Source organism: Plodia interpunctella, chromosome 26 (assembly GCF_027563975.2).
Source record: "Plodia interpunctella isolate USDA-ARS_2022_Savannah chromosome 26, ilPloInte3.2, whole genome shotgun sequence".
Taxonomy (NCBI): domain Eukaryota; kingdom Metazoa; phylum Arthropoda; class Insecta; order Lepidoptera; family Pyralidae; genus Plodia; species Plodia interpunctella.
In genome coordinates, this window is record NC_071319.1 from 1,147,285 (window position 1) to 1,170,911 (window position 23,627).

The window sequence follows — 23,627 nt, forward strand, 5'->3', positions numbered from 1 at the left end:
AACCAATAATTGGATTGAATCTTTTCTAAAGTTTTCTCTACTGAGAAATGACCTATATCATCATGGTTCTGCTGGACAATCTGCCAACGGACTCCCTTTGGCACTACCCACTTATCTCCACTACTCGTCACTCTGAACAATCTGCCATTTTTCACCTTGAAGTTTGATTTAATGTCTATTACATTATCGAGCTCTGGATCAGTCAAAATACCTATCATCTTTTGAATCTCACTGTCTGCCTGTTGCACGGTTAGTAACCAATCAACAGCACCAACATGAAATACATCACATTCTGTTGAGTCGGAAGTGTTGGGGATAGGATTCCGGCTAAGTGCATCCACATGAGCCATGGAGCGGCCTGGTCTGTACTCTATACTGAAATCATACTCTTGCATCTGTTCCCACCATCGAGCTACTCGAGGTATCATATCTCGTTTCTGAAATGTAGCCCTTAATGAGTTACAATCGGTAATTATTTTAAAAGGGATCCCTACTAAGTATACCCGAAATTTCCGGAGCGACGATACAACAGCTAATGTCTCTAAATCGTAGGACGAATAATTTTGTTCTTCTGGAGTCGTCTGACGACTAAAATAAGCAACAGACTGCAATTTATTATCATCCCTTTTTTGTAAAAGAATGCCTCCCAGTCCTATTTTGCAGGCATCAGTGTGGAGCTCTGTTTCTGCATTAGGGTCATATAATGCTAAGGTAGGTTTTTCTACAAGGGTCTTTTGAAGTGATTTAAAGGCACTATTTTGTGCAGTGCTCCAATTCCATACAGCGTCCTTTTTTAAAAGTTGTGTTAGTGGCTTTGCGATAATTGAAAAATTTGGAACAAATCTGCGAAAGAAGCTTGACAGCCCAAGAAACTGACGCAAACTATGTTGATCATGAGGAGTCGGAAATTTTTCTATTGCTTCTACTTTACGTGAGCCAGGTTGAATACCAGTAGCTGATACTTCAAATCCCAAATAGGCTACTTTCCGGCTAAAGAAAACACATTTTGATAGTTTAAGCGTAAGTCCAGCTTCTAAGAATAACGCCAATATTGTCTCCAGCCGTTCTAAGCCTTGAGTTACATCTCTAGCCGGTATTATAACGTCATCTAAATAAGCTAACGCCTCTTTATGACGCAATGATCCCAAGACCTTATTCATTGTCCGTTGGAAAGTAGCGGGGGCATTCGCAAGACCAAAGGGCATTCGGTTAAACTCAAAATGTCCATCTGGTGTAACGAACGCTGTTTTAAATTTATCTGCTTCCCTAATAGGCACTTGATAGTAACCCGATGCGAGATCGAGTGTTGTATAATAATTATTCCCAGCTAAACTATCCAACTGATCATCGATTAATGGCATTGGGTAATTTTCTTTTACTGACTTTTTATTCAATGCCCGGTAGTCAATGCATAGCCGAAATTCCCCTGATTTTTTTCTCACTAAAACAATTGGACTTGCGTACGGAGATACTGAAGGACGTATAATATCATTCTCCAATAAATCTTCTATCATATCCCTTACCACTTCTTTCTCTTTTACCGCTAGCCTATAAGGTCTATACACGACAGGATCATTATCATTTAATGTAATAGTCATTTCATCCACTGTAGTTTTACCCAACTCTGACATATTATTAGCAATACACTGTCTATACTTATTTAATAAATTAAGTAGCTTCATTTTATCTACCGAGGTTAGGTCATCGCCCACTTTTATATCAGTATCAGTAATAGGTGCAAACTTTGGATTTTGTAGTATTGTGGAGGTGGTAAGTACTTCTAGTGGTTTGGTTATAGTTAACTCTAAAGCGGCACGTCCGCGCGCAACTAGAAAATCTTTATGTAATGTCAATGGAGTCTCGTGTAAATTATTTAATACAATAGTGCCTGTACTTTCGTTAAATGTGAAGAGTCCGGATAGTACTGAGTATTTAATTGCTGATTTGAATCTAACATCTCCCTCAATGAAAAGGTCGCCGCAAAAATATTGTCCAGTATAAACTTCAATTGCTGTTAAACCTGATACTTGAACATCATTTTTGCAAAATATTTTTATTTTATTTGTATCATAGCTAACATTAGGTAATTGAGTTATTTCCAAATTATCACTTGTCTTACAAATCAATATGTGAGGTTGTTCAGTAAATGATTGTCCTATAAGTAACGGCATATGCATTACATCATCAGGAACTACAAATATGTCTATATCAGCTTGCACATCATCAATTACTACCTTAACGCGTATTTTACCTAGTGCTTTAACTATCGAATTACCAAAGCCTCTCAGAGTTGGTAAATCATTGGTATCAAGATCGTTGTTTAGAAATTTAGATTCTGACAGTTTAATCATTGAACATTCACTGCCTAAATCTATAAAAGCTTCCATCAGATTGTTGTTAATTTTCACATTTTTAAAATATTTGCCATTGATAGTATCTGTCTTATCTACTTTCATAACTACTTTCTGGGTGTTTGGCAGTCGGGAAAAACATTGTTCGGTCTCGTGACCGATTTTCAAACACCTACCGCATTTCTTTACTGGTTGAGTACATTTAGATGAAACATGACCTTCTTCTTTGCAATTATAACATTTGACTTTGTGAGAAGACTGCGAGTTATCATTTTTATTATTAACCTGATTCTTGCTGCTAATCCTGCGGTCATTGTTGGTCTTAACATATCGAGAGTTTCTCAAATATGATAATAATTTATTAGGGTCGTCATATTGTACAGCCTCAGCACCTAATCGAACTGACCGATCGTCAATGCCGTGTAGTATGCACTCTACAGCTCGTTTACCCGTTATACCACATCTATTAATTAATATTATTTTGTTATAGTAATAGTCCTCTAATGAGTCCCCAAAACGCGCCCGTTTAGCCAACATGTCACTTAACATTTGACCATAATTCTCATCGGACGGAAAAGCAGCCTGTAACTTCTCTTGCCACTCTTTCCATGTAAACAGAACTGAAGAGAGACCTTCGTACCACCGTTGAGCAACGCCGCGCAATTTTGGTAGGGCGAAATGTATTGTCTGTTTTTCTGACCAATTATATATAGTGGCAGATTCATTCACTTTGTGAATCCACATTGTCATCGTCTGTCCTTTATGTGATGGATCAAATTCGGGTATGGTATTGTGAATAGAGTTTAACTTATCAAAAGAATCTTTAGGTAAAATGGATTTCATTACGTTAACCAACTTAGTGAAGTTATCTTCGGCAGAATTTGCAACATTAATATTACAATACTCATTTGAACGCTCATGAGCGTTATTACAAGATCCGTTATTTGAATGGTAGTATGAATCCTGAACCAAACTTTTGTGTGACCCTCTTACCATCCGTTCTTGAGATTGATAGTCTGAAATATCTCTAGATTTTCTACGCAAATTACTACGGGACCGGTCACGGTCACACATGCGGTTTGATGTAGGGTCCATACATGACCGGTCTGATCGTCCCGTGCGACTGTATGACCGACGTTGATAACAAGACGTACCACCATGGCGCGGCGAGGCACCGTGGCTCGCAGCAGCACTGCGACGCGGCGAGGCTCGGCGGCTCGCAGCAGCACTGCGACGCGGCGAGGCTCCGCGGCTCGCAGCAGCACTGCGACGCGGCGAGGCTCGGCGGCTCGCAGCAGCACTGCGACGCGGCGAGGCTCCGCGGCTCGCAGCAGCACTGCGACGCAGCGAGGCTCCGCGGCTCGCAGCAGCACTGCGACGCGGCGAGGCTCGGCGGCTCGCAGCAGCACTGCGACGCGGCGAGGCTCCGCGGCTCGCAGCAGCACTGCGACGCAGCGAGGCTCCGCGGCTCGCAGCAGCACTGCGACGCGGCGAGGCTCCGCGGCTCGCAGCAGCACTGCGACGCGGCGAGGCTCCGCGGCTCCCAGCAGCACTGCGACGCGGCGAGGCTCCGCGGCTCGCAGTAGCGCAGCGACGCGGCGAGGCTCCGCGGCTCGCAGTAGCGCAGCGACGCGGCGAAGCTCCGCGGCTCGCAGTAGCGCAGCGACGCGGCGAGGCTCCGCGGCTCGCAGTAGCGCAGCGACGCGGCGAAGCTCCGCGGCTCGCAGTAGCGCAGCGACGCGGCGAGGCTCCGCGGCTCGCAGTAGCGCAGCGACGCGGCGAGGCTCCGCGGCTCGCAGTAGCGCAGCGACGCGGCGAAGCTCCGCGGCTCGCAGTAGCGCAGCGACGCGGCGAGGCTCCGCGGCTCGCAGTAGCGCAGCGACGCGGCGAGGCTCCGCGGCTCGCAGTAGCGCAGCGACGCGGCGAGGCTCCGCGGCTCGCAGTAGCGCAGCGACGCGGCGAGGCTCGGTGACTCGGTGCAGCCCAAGGCCACGGCGAAACATCACGGCTCGGAATAGCTCTGTAGCCCTTGTCGTCATCAGGGTCAGGTGTACATAGAACCCGCTCAGAAATTCCTCGTTCGGTTGAATTTTCCATGATGCCACTGCAAAAAAAAAAATTACAACCCAGCACAATAAATGTTTTTTTTTTTTTTAAATTGTTTAATTCGTACATTTTATTCCTTTTATATAATCTTCTTTTTTCTTCCTTTTATATAATTAATAATACTTTATTTGCATTGATATATAATATTAGATATTGCTAAAACTACCATGCTACTTGAAAATAATAACTAAATACTACTAAAATTTGTATGGCAACAAAACTTCTTAGTAGTAATTTTTATCTGTGGTATTTTATTGTAAAACGAACATAAATCAAAAATATCACAGAGAAAAACTCGTTACAATGTTTTAAATAAAATGCGCACTTTTCAAACAAACGTGCACACACAACATAGGAAATCAAAATATGAATAAGTGTATAATAATATTCGTATAAATATATATTAAACATCTACTACACCACCGATGGTATACATGCATAGAACAAAAGAGATTGCGTATTGCAATAACAAAGTTGTATTTCTGCATTTTCGCTATTTTATGTCGTCGCGTCTATGAAATATGCGAACATTTAAATTGCTTAGGTATATCTTCTATAAAATGTTATAATAATATGAGATTATTATGAATTGTAAAAATAAAAATGCATACACATAATTAGACACCTACAAAATGTATGAATATGTATAAAAAATATACAATACCAATGATCAAATCAAAGTCAATTTTAACTATTACTATGTAAGCTTAGTATGAATAGATATTATGATTTTTGTTGTGAGCTCATTTTACTAGGTGATTGTTATCGCTTCTATTTATCATACCCACTTCTGATATGTAGGATAGCCGGGAACATGGCAAATAAATTTAGAGGTTCATTGGGCATATTTGAAATTGTCAACTATTCCCGCGTTTCAGAAGTGAAATATACACGTAGATTTACTTGAATTTTCTAATAACGAGTGTTATGCAATGAATAAGCGTGATGATAAACAATTATTCATTATAATAGAGATAAATTAAATAATAAAACGTACTTACATTTCAACAGCGTTTATTCTCTCTAACCATCGAGGACTGATCGCTCACAAAAAATTAGCGGCAAAAATCTCACCGGTCATAACAACTACTTTTTAAAATATATTTACACAATGCGATCAGTCCGTATTAATCATACAATTAATATATTATTTATTTATTTATTTATGTATTAATACAATATTTATTTATTGTTTCTAACACTATTTTAAAGATAAAAAACTGAAAATTGATAAACTCTGATACTCTTAATTATTTTTCTTAAAGAATGACCGAGATTTTACTATGAAATTCACGCGGGTGAAGCAGCGGGCAAAAGCTAGTAATATATAAAATGATTTTTTTCTACTTTACATTTTTTGGTGCAGTCGAAAGCATTTTGGCGTACTTATAAAAATTTGCTGTTTCCCACACGGCAAAACGTAACCTAAATCACTCTCCAGTTCTTCAACTATTCTGTAAAGATTTAATATCACTGTCTACATAGTATAAAAGTCGCTTCCCGCTGTCTGTCTGTCTGACCCTATGTATACTTACATCTTTAAATTAAAATTATGCAACGGATTCGAGATAAAAACTGGTGTATAATTTTTTACGGTTTTACACAAGCGAAGACGGGACGGGTCGCTAGTTCAAATATAAATGTTATAAAATATTTATTGTCTATTAGCAATATACCATTAAGTACTCGGAAAAACTTGTGCTCTCGCTTATAAAATTTTATTTAAATTACCTAACCTCAAAAATTCCCTTTGAATAATACTGGCCTTATTTTTTTGGTTTTAAAAAATAAGGAACATTAATATATTCCTTATTTTTTAAAAGAATATTCGATGCCAATCTTTTTCTAGGAATGCGTTTTGTTTTTACTATCGAATTAATTTTGTAATTGTAAAATAATATTATTATGGAAAAATTCTAAATGTTAGGTACTTTAATAGCATTCTCGGTAGAAAATACTCTAAAAAAGTTCGTAATAAAATATGTAACAGACAGATAGACACAGGAATTTAATTTAATACGATCCATGAAAGGTTAGGAATTTTCATTAGTCTGGTCACTTCTAATTGCAACTCGTGGGAACACTCTTGGAATTATGCACTTTTTATTGCAAATTAAACTTTTCACGTAATTTCTTAGTCTTCTTGCAAATCCATATTCTATCTTATTAAATTTTTGTATATGATTTTAATATTGATAATTTTTGTATATGTTGCCCGGGGCTTCGCTCCCGTGGGAATTTTGAATTAAAATATAGCCTATAGCAATCTTGGATAATGTACCTTTCTAATGGTGAAAGAATTTTTGAAATCGGTTCGGTAGTTTCGGAGATTACCCGCCTCAAACGGCGGGATGGTCTTTGACACGGCGACAAAAAATGTAGGAGAACTGGAGAGTGACTCCATATCTTTCTCTCACCTGAGCGCATTCCCAGTTGTTTCCTCAGCCATTGGTCGTCGGAGCGCAGAGTCCGCTTTCCTACTTTTTCATCTCCACTTCGCACGGTCGTCGGCGTCCCTAGTTGTCAGACCATCTGGAGAGTGACATATGCTACTTTTTACCGCGGGCGCAGTCGCGGGCGGCAGATAATAATCTGTCTCTCTCATGTCGGCGTTTGTTCGGTTACATTCGGCACTGTACCGTGAAATCTTAAAATTTTGAAGATTCGACGGTGGTTTTACTACCGGCCGCTTACCTGTATTCAACCCTCCGTGGCAATGTTTTTATTACCTATCAGCTGCCAAAGTCCCTCAGTCGCCTTATACGACATACATAGATAATACCGCGTATAATAGGATAATACCGCGGTCTAATTCTAGTGACTTGAGTCATATTACAAAAAACGTGGGCACCTTTGCCAGAATATTGGCACGCACATTTTATTTATTTACAGATATGGTATATATTTAAGTTAATTTTATTTAAAGCAATTGCAATTAATAATTCATTGACCAAAAAATCGAATATTTTGAAAAACACAAGCGCGAGCGCTCCAAACGCTAAATGTTCTAATCTAAATCCACGATTTTCAGCGCCATTTTAAATTTCCAGAGTTGCGTGAAATTATTCATAGCCGACTGAAAGTTTCCAACTAGCTCCCGTGTAATACTTAAAGAAGAAAGTGGTTTTAAGAAGTTGTTTTTTGTGTCTCGGATTTGGTATTTCCGTTTTTGCGGATAATCTATTGGTATATTAAGAATTTGCAGGAATTATTGTGAGTAGTGTGACCTATCCTACCAATATTATAAATGCGAAAGTTTATAAGGATGTGTTTATGTATATTTGTTAATCTTTCACGCAAAATCTACTCGACGGATTGTTATGAAATTTGGTACACGGGTAGAATATAACCTGGAATAACACATAGGGACCTTATATCCCGAAATTCCCACGGGAGCGAAGCCCCGGGGCTAATGTAATAATTAACGTTTGACTGCCATTTCATAGTAGTGTATAGTAATACCAATAGTGGAGATAGTAGACATGTTGCTACAAAGTTGGTATTTCATTAACACTCCCGTGGATCAGTGATGAGACGTAAGCATAATTATCATTTAAGCTTATTACACAAAAATAAAATTTGTAAAACTGCAATGTTAAAAGCGTTATCTAACAATCTTTTATTATATAAATTTATCAGAATAGTATTATTCTGATGATGAGGTGTGTCCGGGTGGTCTGACGAACTGTCGGCCTTCAATAAGGATTGGTTGGAAACATAGAGGCGAGGTTTTTGCCCAGCAGTGGGACCTGGGAGCTACATAAAAAAAAATACTATTCTGGCAAATATGTATACAATTGTTTAATTAAATCACCACTTGCTTTCAGTGAAGGAAAACATTGTGAATAAACTTGCACACTGGTTACTATTTAAGTAACTAGTGCAATGGTCTGTGACTACTATCCACTTAATAATTTTTCATTTCACGTAATAATTTATTGCTTGTGCCCCGGGTTCCGCAGCGTCACATCACAGAATGCAAGCGGGAGCACGCGTTAGACGAGGAGGGAGATATAAAAAAATTCAAGAAACTTCAAACTCAATATTTCAAATTAAGTGAAACCGCAGTTCTCAGTAATATAACACTTTAACGGATGAGAACCCAAAGCCCTTCACGCTTCGGTTACTATCCCACGATAAACAATAAGATTGGATATTTCGATCCTCTATCCAGTTTTTCCCGTAGCTAAGAAGGACGGTTGTGCTGTGCCCTTTAAATTAAAATCTAGAGGCCATCCCAGGAATTTGTAAGAAATTAGACCTTCACAGACACTTTTTCTCGTCAATTTTTATATTTATAGTTATTTCTCACAAGCTACAAACTACTGGCATTTCGGAACGACCACTGCTGAGAAGAAATGCCGAAAGAAACTCATTTTGAACAGTGTTGGTCCGTATCATGCCAGATCGTAATCGGAATAAAAATTGCCCTTCCTGAAAAATACCCCAGATACGCCCATGTAGACGCTCACATAAATCATCTTAGTTTTCCATAAACTGTGAGGCTTCTTCTATTTATCTAGACTATAAACGACGACCTCGGTGGCGCAGTGGTAAAGTTCTTGCCACTGAACCGAGAGGTCCCGGGTTCGATCCCCGGTCGGGTCATGATGGAAAATGATCTTTTTCTGATTGGCCCGGGTCTTGGATGTTTATCTATATATGTATATGTTATAAAAATATAGTATCGTTGAGTTAGTATCCCATAACACAAGTCTCGAACTTACTTTGGGGCTAGCTCAATCTGTGTGATTTGTCCTAATATATTTATTTATTTATTTATATATTATAAACAAATTTTGGTCCTAATGTACTGGCATGATTTTTTAGATATATAATAATTTGTTTTTATTTATCAAAAACAAATTTCGGATCTTGTTTTACTTGTCTTGATTGATTTGAATATATATTAGCATATTTATTACTGTCTTATAAAAAAACATTAAATATTAATTAATTTTCTTCGAAAAACAACCAACTTTATAAATAACCAATGCAATGAATTTGTAAATTAAAGTTAAAAATACCTCAGCTTATACAGTTTAATAAACTTGTGACTGGAATCACAACGTCAAAAGGTTGTAACCGACAAACTCCAAAAACTTGAAAACAATCCCGGGATTCGGAAGTTTGACTTATCTCCCTTCTTTGGACCAGTTCTGAATTCATAAGCATTATTTTCTTGGGTTCCGCGGTTTAAAAATAAATTCATTACATTCCTTTGATTTTTTTTTGTAGTGAAAACTTCTTTAGCGGTGTTGTGCACTTTTTGTTATGGGTGAAAAATGTTAAACTCGCGCGCAAGACACGTGACCTGATCGAATATTCGTAATACGTCAGAAATGCACAACGTTAATATTCAAGTTTTCACTTCTGCCGGCGCTCCAGGGAGTGCAAGCCTTTTTTTAATTATAAATAACAAATGAAAAGGGAACAAATGAATAGGGGGAAAATTTTGAGTTAAAATATAAGAATAGGAATTTAAAGAAAAACAGTTTCGAATAAATCCAACTTTGAGCTCTTTTTCTCAAAAAAAATTATATCCATTAAGCATTTCATTTCAGAAAATGTTTATTTTACTAACAATGTTTCCGTACCCGTGAGCATTTCGGGAAATTCTCTATAAATTCTTATGCTACATATTACCATAAAACCTATATGACGACCCCGGTGGCGTAGTGGTAAAGTCCTTGCCACTGAACCGAGAGGTCCCGGGTTCGATCCCCGGTCGGGTCATGATGGAAAATGATCTTTTTCTCATTGGCCCGGGTCTTGGATGTTTATCTATATATGTATTTGTTATAAAATATTCGTTGAGTTAGTATCCCATAATACAAGTGTCGAACTTGCTTTGGGGCTAGCTCAATCTGTGTGATTTGTCCTAATATATTTATTTATTTATTTACATAGCATACAACTTTATATGTCCTATGCAGTATTCAGTTCAATTTCACTAGTTTTCCTGAGCAAAATTCACTTCATTATTGTAAATTCAAACGTTAAAACAATACCATTAATGGAATAATACACTGCTTTTCCTTTATTATATGTCTTCGGCCAAGTCAAAATGGACCTTATGGCGTCTGGTACGCCATTTTGTATTTGAATTTAATTGGCAATAAAGATCTAAGCGCCACTCGTCATAAGGTCGTTTTTGGTTTGAACGACCACATAAGTACAAAAGAGACTGAATATCTACGACAAAGCGAATCCTAGTTATTGTTGAGCAAATAAAAATTATTATTTCAAATATGTTAATTGCTTGTTCTTCATAGTAGTATTACTCATAGCTGAGGTTCGTGGTCATTACGTGGAATGAAACACACACAATAACTTTCTTGACATTATTAATGGAGTGGTTTACCATTGCCTTCTCCGTTTCATACACAAGTTAATAAGAATCAACCAGTGTGCAGGTTTCCTCACGATGTTTTCCTTCACCGTAAGCAAAGTGGTGGTCAATGAAAACTACTTGCAATACATTGAGTCAGATTGGTATACAAACTCATGTGGCACGAGTAGGATTCGAGCCTGGGACCTTTCGATCCATTTTCGTCTTAACCATTACACCAACGCCGCTTACTGGTCTAGTTAATTCCTTACACTGGTCAGATCTTATTCAAGACGCCTAAATGCAATATTTTTATATTTTTTGTTAATCTGGTTGTTCGTCGTGAACTTGGACTTCGCGGGTACACAATCATTTTATATAAAATTGAGAATATTTCAAAAATTATTTAATCGATTTTGCTGAACCACAAAGTTAAAATTTCTATTGACATACGTACCTTTTCAATTTCATCAACATCAGGCCAACGGTTCGAAAGTTATCGCGTTACAAACTCACAGAAAATGTATCTTTGCCCCCAAGTTGATTTGTAGTATTGTGATTATGGCTAATTGATTTCATTCATTTCAAATCAATTTTTTATTTTAAAAAAATGTGGTTATATTCTTTGTTTGTTGTCACTAACGCATAGTTCTACACATAAGCCTGATATATAGCAATTATTAATGTATATTAGACTAGCCGATACTCGCAGCACCTCGGGTCATTACCTATATGTTTTCCAAATTCCATCAAAATCGACCAAGCCCGCTGCTGCCAAAAAGATCGACAAACTTTCGCATTTAGAATTGTATGGATTTTCAAGCAAACAAGAAATATATTTATTATCGTGAACACCTAATAACCACGTCCCGACTCACTCTTGACCACTTCCCGTGTTTAATTCCCGTAAATTTCGTCATTTCGCGCGAATTCCAGTGTTTGCGTTTAGAATTTTCCAACCAAAAACTGCTCTGCGAGCTCCAAAGAGAATATTTTATTCTTAAAGTCAACAAAATACGTGTGCCTTACGTTTTTTAATGTTAATTTTGCTCGCGAAAAATCAAATATGGCCAACATTCGCTAGCTATTTGTTTAGTCTTTGTGTATTTTTTAATATAACACTGTTATAGAAAAGATCAGTGGTACAGTTAACAGCAAATCAAGTTACACAGCATGAACCCCTATAGCGCTGCTAATAGTTGTGAGTTTGCAATGAATTTGGGCTCCAGCCATTTCTTATTTTGCGAATACTTAGATTATTCAATTTAGTTTTATTGTAATTAGGTATTTTCTCAATAAACGTTATTGTATGTAAATATATATATATATTTAAGCTCAAACAATTATTTATATATAAAACTAGATGTGCCCCTGGGCTTCGCTCTCGTGGAAGTTTCGGGATAAAAAGTACCCAATGTGTTATTCCAGTTTATATTCTACCCGTGTACCAAATTTCATAACAATCCGTCCAGTAGATTTTGCGTGAATGAGTAACAAACATGCACACATCGTCACAAACTTTCTTATTTATGATATTAGTAAGATATGCAACATTAATTGGAAAAAAATCTTAAAATAAAATAAAATTAACCCCACCTTGAACTAACTAAACTAATTAAAAGGGATTTACCATGTGAACAAACCAATCCATAGAGGAAAGATATGTTTTTTGTTTGTAATGAATAAACTCGAAAATTACTGGGTCAATTTTGATGAAATTCGGCACAGAGATAGGCGAAACTTTCAGAAGTGACATAGGCTACTTTTATTATGGTTTTATCCGAGCGAAGCAGGGGCGGAGCCGCTTGTGTACAATAACTCTGAAGAGTCTTCTGTATAGATATCATCACGCTTTGTCTGTAAAGTTAAATATTTCAAACATCAAAGATCTGGCACATCTGATATGGAATTCATAGAAATTAGCTAACTGTGTTCAGCATAAAGTTTTCCTTTTGGTCATAATTTATAAGAATAACTTGGCGCCCGAAGGAAAGTTAAAAAGTAATGCAGAATCTGTCAATAGAATTTTTAAGTTCATGGAGCATCAAAATCGGTCGGAAATAATTCACAATTTTGTAAAAACTCATAAAAATGTATTGTGTTCGCGACAACTTAAGTTTCATTACATTATAAAATAATTAATCCTAATAAATCAATTTCTTTTGCTACAGAACCAGCGGCCGAATGTCAGAAAACGTGCTGTCCTTCAAAGCTGACGCGTCAGACAACAAGGCGCGATATACTTGTGAAGCGAAGAATGTAATGATTAACTATACTTTAAAAGCCGAGATCGACCTTACTGTGTTGTGTAAGTATACATTATGTCATATTCTTCCATCTAGACTATTTTCCGCAGTAAAGCCTCTTGTGCGTGCGGAGTCAGAGCAAATTCAAATTCAAATAATTTATTCGTAATTTAGACCTTCACAGGCAAATTTTTCACGTCAATTTTTATAATATTAAATAGTTATTTCTCACAAGCTACAAACTACTGGCATTTCGGAACGACCACTGCTGAGAAGAAATGCCGAAGGAAACTCATTTGAACAGTGTTGGTCCCTATCATACCAGAAGGGCTTACCTTCTTGTTTCTTACATTTTTTTTCTAATAATATAAATATATTAGGACAAATCACACAGATTGATCTAGCCCCAAAGTAAGTTCGAGACTTGTGTTATGGGATACTAACGATACTATACTTTATAACAAATACATATATAGATAAACATCCAAGACCCAGGCCAATCAGAAAAAAATCGTTTTCCATCATGACCCGACCGGGGATCAGACCCGGTACCTCTCTGTTCAGAGGCAAGTACTTTACCACTGCTCCACTGAGGTCGCCAAATATATCAAGGTACATAATGTACATAGTCAAAAAGTATATCAAAACAGGTATACATGTGAGACATAATTAATTACACAAAAATATATGAGAAACGAGATGACCAGTTCCTTCATCCGCTGATCATTCCAGCCAGCCCAGCTCCTTCAGGAAGCGGAGTACCGCCGATGGTGAACGGCAGGCTTCGCTCATGGTCCCTGGATTTCCCAGGAACTCTTGTCTTGTTGATGCGACGCCATGACACTCCGATAGGAGGTGGCTTGCAGTTTCATAACTAATATTATAAATGCTAAAATAATTTTGGTTGTTACCTCTTCACGATTTATCCAATCACTTACACAAGTGCAGGGTCACTGGTATCTAACGCATAACCTTCCAAAGGCGCATAAGGTACATAGAGACTAACATCTTTTGTTCTACGACTTTTGTCTAAACGTAATAAATACAAAAAAGTTCCTTTTTTAGTTTTAATGTCGTTTCTATAAAACATTAACTCTATATTCGATTCCGCTACATAACGCTACTGTACTGTATCGTATTTCTTGGCTATTACATAGAGTTAAAATGTGTAGAATCGCAAATTAGATTGTATTTTTTTATATGAAAAAAAAAACTACGTATCACGAAAAGTCATAGAATAAAAGTTCCTTGTTTTGATGTACCCGAGTAGTCTTTTTGCAGGTTTTGCATTTGATACCAGTAACCCTGTATACAAACTCTTGTGAGGCGCAAAATTTTCTTTCCGATAAAAATCACAACAACATACTTGTAGTTCTAAAAATACAAGAAGACGCAAATTCTCTTGAGAAATAGTGCACGAACATACATTTGCGTAGAGTCAACTGCACATCAACCTACCAAAAACCACTCCAAATCCAAACCTATTACTCTCGGATTAAGGTCCAGGATACCTTGTATTGTAGACGACTGTACCGAAATCCCTCTCAACATGATCTTACCCTTTCAACTGACCTTTTGATGAGTGTATCTATCAGAAGTATAGTCAAAAAGCACAGTATTTTGCGTGTCTCTATTGTGGTACAAGTTAAGAACTGAAGCGTGTCCTAGAATAACCAGTATTCAGACCTAAGTCTTGAATGTTTATCTAAACTATTACTATAAAGAGCGTTTGTGAGTTTGTATGTTTGAGGCGGATAATCTCCGAAACTACCGAACCGATTTCAAAAATTATTTCACCATTAGAAAGGTACATTGTCCAAGATTGCTATAGGCTTCCAAAATTACCACGGGAGCGAAGCCCCGGGCGTCATCTAGTCTAATAATATATTATCCCTTCCCTATCTCTACGCATGGACAGTGGTTACCGCAATCTACCAACGCCTAAAATACCAGGGGTGTCACACATATCTACCAGAAACTCACACACAAAATTTTTGACAAACTTGTTGAATGAAATGTGTTTGGCTCGATTATGGTCCAGAGTTTATTTCAGGAAAATATGACTACAAAAAGTGACATGTATTATAATACATAGTATAGTAATTTTGTTAGAGCAATACTAAATCGCGTCGCCAGCCCTGGATAAATCTTTTCTAAAAATAATACTTAAATTTATAAATAAAAAATGGTAAGCCCTTCTGGCATGATAGGGACTAACACTGTTCGAATGAGTTTCTTTCAGCATTTCTTCTCAGCAGTGGTCGTTCCGAAATGCCAGTAGTTTATAGATTTGGTAAATATCATTTAATTTGGAATATGAACTGAAAAAGTGCCTATGAAGGCCTAATTTTTGAATAAATGTTTTGAGTTTGATTTTGACTTTTACGAAAACCATGTTATCACTGCTCAATTATACTTAATTTTCAAATTCAAATGACTTCACTGTCCAATTTCCTGTGACTTGTGCCACACAATATACAGTCACTGGTTCGTGTCTCATTGATTATTTACCAAGTCAGGTAACTAAGGGGGTCCCATTGGCAAACGAACTGGAGCTAAACGGATTTTTTATTCGTTTCTAAGACACTTCTTAAAAAAATTGTGCGCGTAAGTTATTAGTAAAATAGGAACGTTCGTAGAAATTTCACAACAAATTTCACATTCTTAAGGTTCTGTTAGTTTTATTTTTCAATATTTCCCGCCCGGTATCGCTCGCGTGAATTTTCCAGCTTGCTATGAGCACTCTCGTGTCCTTTTTTTTTTTAGTAGCCTGTGGTGTCCCACTGCTGAACAAAGGCCTCCCTTCAACTTCGCCATCAATCCCTGATCGATTGCGTAACCCATCCAGCTTTTATCCGCCGCATCTGAATCGTTAGACCATTTTGTCCTGAGGCGGCCACTGTTTCGTCTCCAGCCAGCATGGATTAGTGGCTATCCTAGTCCACCTACCCTCCTGCATCCTGTAAATGTGACGATTTTTACTCCTCATTATGTATTATATGTAGCGGTGGTGGTGTAATGGTTAAAACGCCCGCCTGTGGATCGAAAGGTCCCAGGTTGGAATCCTACTCGTGCCACACGAGTTTGTATACCAATCTGACTCATGTATAGTAGTTTTCATCGACCATCACTTGCTTCCCGTGAAGGAAAACATCGTGAGGAAACCTGCACACTGGTTGATTATTGACTTGTGTGTGAAATGGAGAAGGCAATGGCAAACCACTCCATTACTAATGCCAAGAAAGTTGTTGTATGTGTACGTAATGACCACGACTGTCAGCCATGAGGAATACGACTGTGAAGAAGAATTATTTTATACACGAAATTTCAATAATGGGTAGATGCGTGGGAATTAACTGTTGCTATTATCTATTGGATCGATCGTTATGAAATTTGGCACACGTACAGAAAATAGCCTGGAATAACACATTGGGTACTTTTTATCCCGAAATTCCCACGGGAGCGAAGCCCCGATGCTCATCTACTATTATATCAATTGCAATTTGAATAAAAGCTTGTAAAAAATATCCTATAATCCAAAAACAAATGATTTAAGTTATGGTTTTTGGGTCCAAATCCATAATCGATATCTTTGAGATGTCTAAAGCAGATATTGGTCCCAATTATTGGGTCGGAAGGGCATTGTACCAAGCGAGCGACCCTTTCTATCATGTAGGATATAGAATTAGTACCAATGCGGCTGACGATTTCGTAAATTCGAAAAAGGACTAGTTCAATCGAACTAATTCATTAAAAAATAAATTAGGGCTTCATATTATCTATTGACGACCTCGGTGGCGAAGTGGTAAAGTGCTTGCCTCTGAACCGAGAGGTCCCGGGTTCGATCCCCGGTCGGGTCATGATGGAAAATGATCTTTTTCTGATTGGCCCGGGTCTTGGATGTTTATCTATATATGTATTTGTTATAAAATATAGTATCGTTGAGTTAGTATCCCGTAACACAAGTCTCGAACTTACTTTGGGGCTAGCTCAATCGGTGTGATTTGTCTTAATATATTTATTTATATTTTATTTATTTATTTATTATTTTTGTGTTTTGTTTTGTTTTTAGACGTTTGATATTTGGTCTAAGTTGAGACGGCACATTTATGTGTTACTAGCTGCGCCCCGGGGCTTCGCTCCAATGGGAATTCCGAGATAAAAATTACCATATGTGTTTTATTCGAGGTTATAATTATATTATTCGGTCCAGTAGATTTTGTGTGAAAGAGTATTAAACATACATACATACATACACGCACATCTTCACAAACTTTCGCATTTATAATAATAATAGGACTTTTCCGATGGAACACGATAACTAACGGTAAATAGCAATAAATAATTATATACACGAGTGAATCATAAAAAATCTTTTATTAAAAGTTTTTTTTGTTTGGTTAATTATACATATATATATATATAAGTATATATATATTTTCCTTTCATCAGCACTTGATCACAAAAATATATTATTTTTCATTTTAAATCATATTATAGTTATAAACACGATTATGTAATATATTTTATAACACTATATTTACATAATAAGAGTTAAACTACCTCCTTTTATGAAGTCGGTTATTCAAATTTAAATCATTTATTAAGAAATTAGACCTTCACAGGCACTTTTTCTCGTCATTTTTTATATTTATAGTTATTTCTCACAAGCTACAAACTACTTTTAGGTTAGAGCGATTGTCATAACAATCAAGCAACGCGACAACCACTTGTTCTATAGAATATTAATAAAACTCGGACACATATGAGTACGACCAATTCGACGAAGTGCCTGCGACACCGGTTAGAAAAGTTTGAAAACAAATACAGGAGTTTGAAAATCCATTGGCGATGCCGCGGTAAAACTTCCACTCGGAATTTGTGTTGAAAATCTATCGACATATCGATAAAAATACAAAAATAATATAGTATCGATCATCATCCTGCCATAATATATTAAGACTAGCGTCTCGCTCCGGCTTCGCTCGGGTAAAACCATAATAACAAATAGCCTGTGACACTCGTGAAGGTTTCGCCTATCTCTGTGCCAAATTTCATCAAAATCGACCTAGTAGTTTTTGAGTTCATTCATTACAAACAAACATACAAATCTTTTCAGTTTATTATATTATTAGTATGGATTTTGTTTATGTTATTTAACATAATTGCAAAGATGGTGGAATTGATCTCAATAAATGTGCATTTGTGTACCAGGTCGGGCACAGCACAGGGAAGGCGTGGAGACGGCACTCTAACAAAAAAAACAAAATTTTATTAAAATTGATCACATAATATTTATCAAAATTGCATTTGCATTGCATTTGAGAATCAGTTATAAAAAGTAATTATAGGCCACTACTGATTATCTATTTAACGACATATAATAATAATAATGATGTAAATTCGTCTTCCTAATTTTTAATATATGTATAATTATATAAACCTATATTTGTTAATTGACGTCCTTGGAGAAAAGGCTGCGGTGAAGTTTGTTGCGCCGCTTCTTCTTCACCTGCGCTTTGGAAGCCGACTTAGTTTAAGTAATTTTTCGACGTCAATAAGTGATATATATCATCCTGAATTGAATAAAAATTTTTGAATTTGAATTTGAATTTGACACTATCGTAGTCTAAAACAATCAAGATTGCTCTTCGCAACACATGACTGCATTATTTCAATGATAGGTATAACATAAATTTTCTTTATTATCTATGATATATATTAAATTTTGTTTTAGACAAAATCTATCGATCCTCTGGCAACACTACTCGGGAGTTTTAGGAAATTGTCTAGGTATATCGCGGCCATCGCTTTGTTTGTTTAAAAAACTTCAAAGGAAAATTTTTGAGGTGAATCCCGTTATTTTGTTCGAAACTGGACTGACAAATTTGGCCTTGTTCCAAATTGTCAAAGACATTTTTAACGGCAACAAGTCCAAACAATATTTTATGACTTCGTAGTTTCGCTGTTTAATAGGATGGTCCGTAGTCCTTGATGGGATATGAATTCATTATACAAAATAATTAATAATTATGGTTAAAAAACCGATTATTGTTTTTATTGTTTTATGTGTTATTACTTATATATTAGTATCAAATAATAGATGGCAAGAGAATTGTTAATAATATGTATAATCTAAATAAAATTGATGCTTATATTTTAAATTTATTATTAATTCATACACATGGACAACGCAGCTAGATCCCAACTAATATTATAAATACGAAAGTAAGTTTTTTTTTGTTTGTTATCTCTTCACGCATAATCTACTGGACCGATTGTTACGAAATTTGGTATACGGGTAGAAAAAAAACCTGGAATAACACATAGGGTACCTTTTATCCCGAAATTCCCACGTAAGCGAAGCCCCGGGGCGAAGCTAGTGTTATATAATGATTTGATGTGTTGGTGTGAAAATCAATTTTAAAGGATATAAAATAATCAAACAATATAAACCTCATAAAGAAACGAACAATACCTTTACTTTTATTGGGATAAAAAACAATTTCATTCTTACAATAAATTATATTTGATAAAAATACCCACTTATTTTATTCAAACAGGGTTTTCTATAAGCACATCAAAGAAAACATTCCCAAATAACATTACATCTGAAGATGTTTCGAAATTATGAAACGATGCGTAATAAAATCTTACGAACAATAAAACTCATCGGGAATAAAGATATTACCTGTCAAAACGCGTCCGAAAAATAAATGTCTTGTGAAAACGCGACATTCACCGTTTGCCGTCGTAGCCGCGTCGGCGCGAAAAGTAATAAAAAAAAAATACACACCTATTTCCCAAAGTAGGGCAGTCTCAATCCATCGGGAAACTTTGACATTTATAACGTAAAGTTTTAATTCTGAAACTGTATTGACGCGGGGAAGTTTGGGCGTTTCGACAAAAGTTCGATTTCCCGTTATCGCCTGCGACATGTACTTTTTTTTCAGTTGCCAATTCGTTGGCTTCTTATTTTCACTTTTTTTATTGGAATTTTATAAGGAATATGTGGTTTGTATTAGGAAGGTCCCAGGTTCGAATCCTACTCGTGCCACACTAGTTTGTACACCAATCTGATTAATGTATACCAGGTAGTTTTCATATACCACCACTTGCTTCCGGTAAAGGAAAACATCGTGAGGAAACCTCCACACTGGTTGATTATTAACTTGTGTGTGAAACGGAGAAGACAATGGCGAACCACTCCATTAATAATGCCAAGAAAGTTGTTACGTGTCTTTCATTCCATGTCATCACCACGACCCTCAGCCATGAGGAATACGACTATGAAGTGTTGTTTGTTGAAAAAAAAGGTATTACATGGCTTCAACCTCACCTATATTTCATAACAATATACTCTATACAGTGCTCAGTACATCGAATACTTCCAAAAAATAAATGGTCATATTACGACTACTTACCGCCATCTAGTGGCAGGCAGTCGCATACACACTAGTGAACACCAGTGTGCAGGTTTCCTCGCGATGTTTTCCTTCGCCGGAAGTGACATCGGTTTCTTTAGATTTCCGGCTCAGTTTCATCGCCCGTATCTGCATCACACAAATTGTGTGCAAAAATAAATTACCCTAAACGCAGGGTAACTTAATATGATTGCAGGGTAACCTAATCACAAAAATAACCTCGAAATTCTTTGTTACAGTTGCCCCCTCCCACGTGACGATATCGGGGCCTACGGAGGCAAGGGTCGGTGACCCCGTGCCTTTGACCTGCAGCACCGCCCCCTCCAACCCCGCTGCCGACGTGAAATGGCTGGTCTCCGGGAAACATCATAAAGAGGCTACTGACAAAACAGCTATATCGCCTGAAGGTAAGTCTTCAGTTTTTTTTCGTGTCAACTGAAATATTTGATCGTATACTAGTGGTTGTTCCCCGTAGCTTCGCGCCCGTGGGAATTTCGGGATAAAAAGTATCCTATGTGTTATTCCAGGTTATATTTTACCCGTGTACCAAATTTCATAACAATCCGGCCAGTAGATTTCGCGTGAAAGAGTAACAAACATACACACATACATCCTCACAAACTTTCGCAATTATTATATTAGTAAGACACTTGTTTTGACCAGCATTTGTGGATATCTTGACGACCTCTGTGGCCTAATGGTTATCACACTACAGTGGAGGTCCCGGGTTCGATCCCCGGTCAGGATGTTTATCTATATAGGATGTATGTATATGTTATAGAATACAGTATCGTTGAGTTAGTATCCCAAAAGACACGACTTTCAAAATTACTTTGGCGCTAACTCGATCTGTGTGTTCTAAAAAAATATATGGAGTAGTATGTTTTTGTGGCGCGCAGATCGCAACATAAAATAAAATCTTTGTTTGTAAAAACTTATCACTTCTACTTTTAAGCGTTAGAGCTCAGGGTCCACTTTTCTACTATATCTCCTCCACTGCGCACGGTCGTCGGCATCGCTAGTTGTCAGACCATTGTCACGCATATCATCCTTGTCGACATCAAGCACTTCTCGGGTTTGCCCCTTCTGCCAGGGCGAGTGAGCGGCATAGCCAGACATTTGTTTGGTAATTGTTGATGTAAAATATCACGTTTTTGTTACAGGAGGCTGGATAACAACCTCAAACATCACGGTGATGGTGGAGCCGAACCGTCGCGCTGTGACTGTGGTTTGCCACGGCATCAACGCTCAACTGACTGAGAATGTCGTCGCTTCGCACACCATCAATGTTCTATGTAAGTATTTTAAGGTTAAGCTTGTGACAGACAGCGGATCCCGGTGCCAAATCGCCTGCACCTCAGTCATAAATATTTCAGTCGCTAAACAGTTATGCTTGTATTGTTATGGTCAGATTTGTTTGGGTGCCTAACGTAGCCGAATAAAAGCAGGCTGCACCAGTGATCAATTGAGACTGTGCAGCTGTACATACGTAGGTATAGTCGGGTAAACCTTGGTTTAGCGGCACTTTGGAGTTTAACCGAAATATCATTATCTTCTTGAAATTTTGGATACATGTGGTTTGAAGTACGGAGAAGGACATAGGATACCTTTCACTCCGGAAAAATACCTATTCCAATGGGAAATTCACGCAAGCGAAGTCACAGGCTTCCCGCTGTCTGTCCCTATGCAAGCTCTAAAACTATCAAACTAAACTAACAATCTAAATATCTTTAAAAGTAAGCAACGGATTTTGTTGCGGGTTTAATAAATAGCGATTCAAGAGAAACGTTTTTATGTATATGACATGCACAATATTGCATCCGTGCGAATATTATAAACGCATAAGTCTACTTTGTCTGTCTTTCTATCAGTCACGCATAGGTTACCTAATATTAAGGATTTTTAAATATTTTTCTCCAGCAAAAATCAACGCCCTAAACCGAATGTGTAAATAAATGTGGAGATTTTTCTAAAATTACACCTGTATCCCCCGTCTCCCCTCTCCCCTTTTCAATCGGCGCTCCTATCAACCTATCAAACGCAGATTTCGTTGAAAAATCCGACTCCATACTGAAAGGAAAGGGTTATGACTTTGGAAATGAAATGTGGTATTTTAGAAAGTAGCGAGTTGTGATGTTTACATGTGATTATTCACCCCCCCTTTTGAAGGGGTTGAGGGTGAATTTTCAGGAAAATCTGAAACACATATTCAGTAATTTCTTGTAAACAACGAAAGTTAAATTTTTAAAATCACAAACTTCAACGGTGTAGAACTTTCATATAAAAATTGTTCACCCGTTTCTCGCCCTTCGGGGTAGAATTCCCGAAAATCCTCTCTTGGTGCTCACCTACACTCCCCATGGAACCTACATGCCAAATTTCAGCTTCCTATGCCCAGTAGTTTCGGCTGTACGTTGTCTGTCAGTCAGTCAATCAGTCACTCACTAACGGAAGAGTTTTATATATATATTGATTGATAACTAAGCGAACTTTTTTTTATTAAATGTTGCCGACGTTTCACCGACCTTGCAGTCGCCGTGACTGGAGTATTAGCGGTGTAAAGTTGTGGTAATGGATGAAGTGTTTTTTTATGAAATCATATTTCGCATTAAAAATATTAAACCGATTTAAAATACCGAACGGAAACTAACGAATGTATCAGAATAAACAAGTTGATCAGACTTATTAAAGCAGTCTATCAATCCTCTATATTCTGTGTCGGGTAATGTCTTAGTAACTTCGTGTTAGGGCCGGCACGTGATCAGAAAATAGATGGCGCCCTCAACTCTGTCTCCGCGACAACTAATGAAGATAGACTAAACACATTAAAAAATATTACTCGCATGCGTCATATAATATATTTGTGGCGTTCCATCAAAAGGGTACCACTGGGCAGATTCTAGTTTCCGAGATATTTGAGATTTTGTAAAAAAAAAAGGTGGAAAATTGGCATTTTGCGATTTTAATTGATTTTAATGCAACATGCAAAGGGCTACGTTTTCATCCAATATTTTCGAGTAACGCCGAAACCCGACCGACTGCAAGTAGGCTTCGATAAAAGTCATGCAATAAACGTCTCTAAATCATGAACACGACGTGAGATAATTGCAATTGTATGTTTAGTAACTAGAACTCTATTACTGTATTACAGATTAAACTTTCAATGTAT

The 23,627-nt window shown here is 37.3% G+C and overlaps 2 protein-coding genes across 3 annotated transcripts in view; one reads left to right on the top strand and one right to left on the bottom strand.

Annotated features, from left to right (window-relative positions):
- Window positions 1–23,627, top strand: part of sns (sticks and stones) — a 263,332-nt gene that overhangs the window by 202,367 nt on the left and 37,338 nt on the right. For both annotated transcript variants that reach the window (XM_053765040.1, XM_053765038.2), the window contains 3 exons: window positions 12,960–13,096; window positions 20,698–20,865; window positions 21,622–21,753. In XM_053765040.1, coding sequence (XP_053621015.1) covers window positions 12,960–13,096; window positions 20,698–20,865; window positions 21,622–21,753 — 437 coding nt within the window. The remainder of the gene's footprint in view (window positions 1–12,959; window positions 13,097–20,697; window positions 20,866–21,621; window positions 21,754–23,627) is intronic.
- LOC135309976 (uncharacterized) lies at window positions 1,157–6,906 on the bottom strand. The gene is made up of 4 exons (XM_064436850.1): window positions 6,875–6,906; window positions 3,617–4,315; window positions 1,713–3,543; window positions 1,157–1,228 (listed from the first exon to the last, which is right to left on the bottom strand). The coding sequence occupies exons 1-4, from the start codon at window positions 6,904–6,906 to the stop codon at window positions 1,157–1,159; spliced, it is 2,634 nt and encodes an 877-aa protein (XP_064292920.1).